This window comes from Morone saxatilis, unplaced genomic scaffold, assembly GCF_004916995.1.
Source record: "Morone saxatilis isolate NCDOM2014 unplaced genomic scaffold, NCSU_SB_2.0 Contig4, whole genome shotgun sequence".
NCBI lineage: Eukaryota > Metazoa > Chordata > Actinopteri > Moronidae > Morone > Morone saxatilis.
Window position 1 is genome coordinate 15,183,874 of NW_023339984.1, and position 4,306 is coordinate 15,188,179.

Genomic DNA, 4,306 nt, shown 5'->3' on the forward strand with positions numbered 1-4,306 from the left:
AGTTGTAACATAAGACAGGAAGTAGTGTTGGAATAAAAAGACAGAATCTGTGGATGTAATTAACTTTCTAAGTATCAGTTCTTCAGTTGGAAACACGAGTAAACTTGTCCAGTAGAATATTTTATATAAAAGTTTGTGGATTTAATCGCAAATGAGAAGACCATTAAAAGTGAAGTTGGCTGTAAAACTATTTCCAGTGTATTTAACAGGATGTGTATTCATGTTTTATTCACATTGACCGGCTTTTATACAACCTAGAAGGTGTTAAACTCTAATATGAGCTAAATAAAAACCTGATTTAGACGCTAAAACTCTTGTTTGTGTTTATCCAGATGTGATCAGCATCGAGAAGACCGGCGAGCATTTCCGTCTGATCTACGATGTGAAGGGACGTTTCACCGTCCACCGCATCACCGCAGAGGAGGCCAAGGTAAAAACTGAAACTGTTCTTAGCCCCAAATCCTGTATCATTTGAATTTGTCCAGGGAACAGAGGGGGCAAAGGGGTTTTAAAGCTTCGTTAAGTACCCATCGCCTATGTTTGGGAAATGTCTGGCTTCAAGAATGAAAGACAGGAAGGATATGTGGCAAACAGAGAAAGTTGGAGGTCATAATAAAGATTAAAGCCATTATTTTCAGCAATAAAAAGGTTCCTGCTGGATGACTCAGTTTGTTAAACTGGCTCAGTTTTGAGTCTTTGCAGATTTAACGGGTGTAATCTGCGTGTGAGAAGAAGGGCTTTACAGATTTGGCTTTTGCCTCTCGCCAAATTTCAGATCAGTGGCGTCTTTCAAGCTGGTTTAAGCTCCCAAAACTAAAAAAACCTTGGTCAAAATCCTCCACTGAGAGTTGGAGCAGCAGATTGGCAAAGCGGTGTGTTGACATCAAGACGAAAGACGCAAATCTTCTGACTATTGTAGTCCTCGTTTCAATTTGAAACAGATGTGTGTAGACAGATGTTCCTTACAAAGTTCCCCGTCTCCACTCAGGGCTGTTTGTGGCTCAGGGTAATCACTATCCTCTTCCTCTGCAGTACAAGCTGTGCAAGGTGAAGAAGCTCATGGTCGGCACCAAGGGGATCCCCCACCTGGTGACCCACGACGCCCGCACCATCCGCTACCCAGACCCCCTCATCAAGGTCAACGACACGATCCGCATCGACCTGGACACCGGCAAGATTACAGATTTCATCAAGTTTGATACTGGTAGGTTCCCCTCACTGCTGGAACTGTACGGCAGGACGAAGAGGCAGCTTCATTTATGTACTCGGATACTCTTAATGACCGTTCTTCCTCCGTCTGCTCCCTCCCAGCTAACCTGTGCATGGTGACCGGCGGTGCTAACTTGGGGCGTATCGGCGTGATCACCAACAGGGAGCGTCACCCTGGCTCTTTCGACGTGGTGCACGTCAAGGATAGCACAGGCAACAGCTTCGCCACCAGGCTCTCCAACATCTTCGTCATTGGCAAGGTGAGGAGTTACTAAGATCCGTGAAAGGAAAATTCCCTCTTCAGTTGAGGTGTTGGAGCAATGATGACATTTTTGGTTTTGATCAGCCATGAAAATACACTACCAATTCCTCTAAGAAGTTCTGAGCTCCTTGAATAGAAACGTCTTCTTCAGAAATTCATCTTTGAAATGTTTCTTTGAAGCACAAGTTGATCCTGAGATTGTTAAAGTGAATTGAACAGATAGAAACGCAGAATTAGAATCAGAATTGGGTTTATTGCCGAGTAAGTTTTCACACAAACAAGGAATTTGTCTTGGTGCATAAACTATAAAAATCACACAAAACTAGCTGCAAACGAACTTTTTGGAATAATACAGCAAATATCAACCTTTATCCCTTTTTATAAATGGTTAAAAAGACATAAAAGCTGAATGTAACAATACATGGACCCTAATTTCATAATAAATACTAACCATGTCGTGCCATAATAAAGAGTACTCTAAGTGCTACTTGGGTCTGACAGATGTGGCACAGCAGGTGTTCCTGAGGGGTTTGGAAGTGAACCAACGTCAACAAGAAAATGAAAGAACTGGCAAAAAATAAACCAAGGCACTGCGTCATCAATTACTAAGGTTAAAAACAAGAGCGGTGTGCATCAGCTGCACTTCCTCGGAGTAGAAAATGTTTGATTTTTGCTCAGGAACAAACAAATTAGTTTAAGCACAGTTGATCCTCCAATACAGTCTGACGTTCTGATTTGGACACGATTGGTGAATCTACCGGTTGTTTTTTTTCTGCTGATCTTGTTAAAGGCTCATAACTCAGAAATAAAGAGGCAGATATTGAGCGACACTTTGTGTAAAAGCTTTATGAATCGTCTGTCCCATCAAATCAAACACTGAGTGATTACAAGGACTGGACTGTGGAGAGACTCTTTTCTCCGCCGGCTCGACGTTTATTTGGCGGCTGACGTTGACCGCAGCTGTCGGCGGCACGCGTGACATTTATTCGACCGCCGCGGCCCCCACGCTTTTCTTCACCTCACGCTCGAGTGTCGGCCGCCAGATACACGTTAGCACGATCAAGAGTTGAGCTTCTCTCCTCTTTAATCTGTAAACTGAATGTTTTCTGTCGGCCACAAGAGAACTTAAAGCATAAATAGTGTAAAATATTAAGTTTTAATGGCTGCTGTTATGAAATTATAATGTAAACTATCTTTAAATGGGAAAGTTTAACCATCTGGACACTTGAATAATAACTCACTCTGAATAAATAAACTATAAATGTGGACGTGTATGAATATAAGCATTCATACAACTTAATATATGGATTAATTTAATAAATCTGCTCATATAAAATGTCAACAGTTCCCATTCCTACAAGTTCCATATTTTATCTTAATTGTGAGCCCCAAACTAAAACACATCCATCCATTTACAATCACATATGACAAAGAAAAGCAGTCATTTCTTTACATTTGTGAAGCAAAAACAGAATATTTGACTTTGTATGCTGGAAGAATCAACTTGTCTGTTCATTTTCTTAAATTAAGTTTACATCTATTAAGATTTCCATACACTGTTAGATAAACGATTGTCCAATGAATTCATTAAACATGCATACACTGAGAAATACTGCAGTTTAATGAAGAGCAACAAGTTTCCCAGACTCCACCTGTTTGCCCTCCACTTGAACTGTTCACCTTTTTTAAATCAACATTAACAAATTACTGTTTTATTCTTTGTCTCCAGGGCAACAAGCCGTGGGTGTCCCTGCCCAGAGGAAAGGGAATCCGTCTGACCATCGCCGAGGAGAGAGACAAGAGGCTCGCCGCCAAACAGGGCAGCAGCTAAAGTGTCCACACAGACAACCTGACACCTGGTTTTCAAATAAACTGTTATTTACAAAACACTCTGCTTGTCTCTTAATGTGGTTTTTATAACTTCTAGTTAGTAACGAGTCCTGTAGCAGTTCTCTATAGACTGTTCTCATGGCAGACATTTTGGCTGCATACCATTTAGGTGGAAAGGTATTGTACGAGCTCACTGACTTGTGGGGACTATGGGGGAAAAGGTTTATTTAAATTAATCTGTTGCATATATTTGTTCAAAACAAACTTTATTTTGTTAATTTGGGGAAATGTAAAATTTCCAAGCAAAAACATTTAAATTGAGGCAGATTAAAAAATCAAAAGATTCTTTTTAAACAAAATAAATTCACCTTTCTTGATTTACAGTAGGAGTCCTTCATACTTTCTGTCAACAATAGATCAAACCACAGACCTCCGATGTAAGACGACTTAAGGAACCTGCTCGCTGAAGATGAGAGAAGGTTTGTTGACTGAAGTTTAAAAACTTAAAAATTGAGATATCGTTTCCTTTATCCTCATGAACCATCCACTGATCGGCCATAACATTATGAACACCTGAGCACCCTGACTGGCCCCTGAGCACCCTGACTGGCCCCCAACCATACGACTGCTTTCTATCAGAACCAGCATTAACAACTTTTGATAGGTACTGATTACTTCTCACTAAATAAAAAGTAAAGGAATTAAACTAGGTACAGACATTTTGGATTAAAGTTATGTTTATTTGAAACAAATGAAGTTGAACTAGTAGGACGTAGTCCATTTTAAGTAAATATAACAATTTTAAGTTAATAAAAAACATTATTGATCAAGTAGCTTTAATATTTAATAATTGAAAGAAGCACTTCACCCGTGGAAACATTAATCTTTATTGAAAGTGGGTTATATATGTAATCGAAATGTAACATAAATTTTGAATTTGGTGCCTATTTGACCGAGAAAAGAGTGTTTGTAGTCTCACCCCCTCTACAAAGATATGAGACTTCC

At 39.8% G+C, this 4,306-nt stretch overlaps 1 protein-coding gene and 1 non-coding gene across 2 annotated transcripts in view; both read left to right on the forward strand.

Annotated features, from left to right (window-relative positions):
* The window catches only part of rps4x (ribosomal protein S4 X-linked), a 6,836-nt gene extending 3,476 nt beyond the window's left edge, over nt 1-3,360 (forward strand). The window contains exons 4-7 of the mRNA XM_035675562.1: nt 333-430; nt 1,033-1,204; nt 1,312-1,469; nt 3,201-3,360. Of these exons, the coding sequence (XP_035531455.1) occupies nt 333-430; nt 1,033-1,204; nt 1,312-1,469; nt 3,201-3,302 (530 nt within the window). The 3' untranslated portion in view covers nt 3,303-3,360. The remainder of the gene's footprint in view (nt 1-332; nt 431-1,032; nt 1,205-1,311; nt 1,470-3,200) is intronic.
* Nucleotides 1,527-1,598, forward strand: LOC118338567. Its single transcript, XR_004797261.1, has one exon. It is a non-coding gene; the product is annotated as a small nucleolar RNA SNORD61 (small nucleolar RNA).
* Nucleotides 3,361-4,306: the final 946 nt, after the last annotated feature.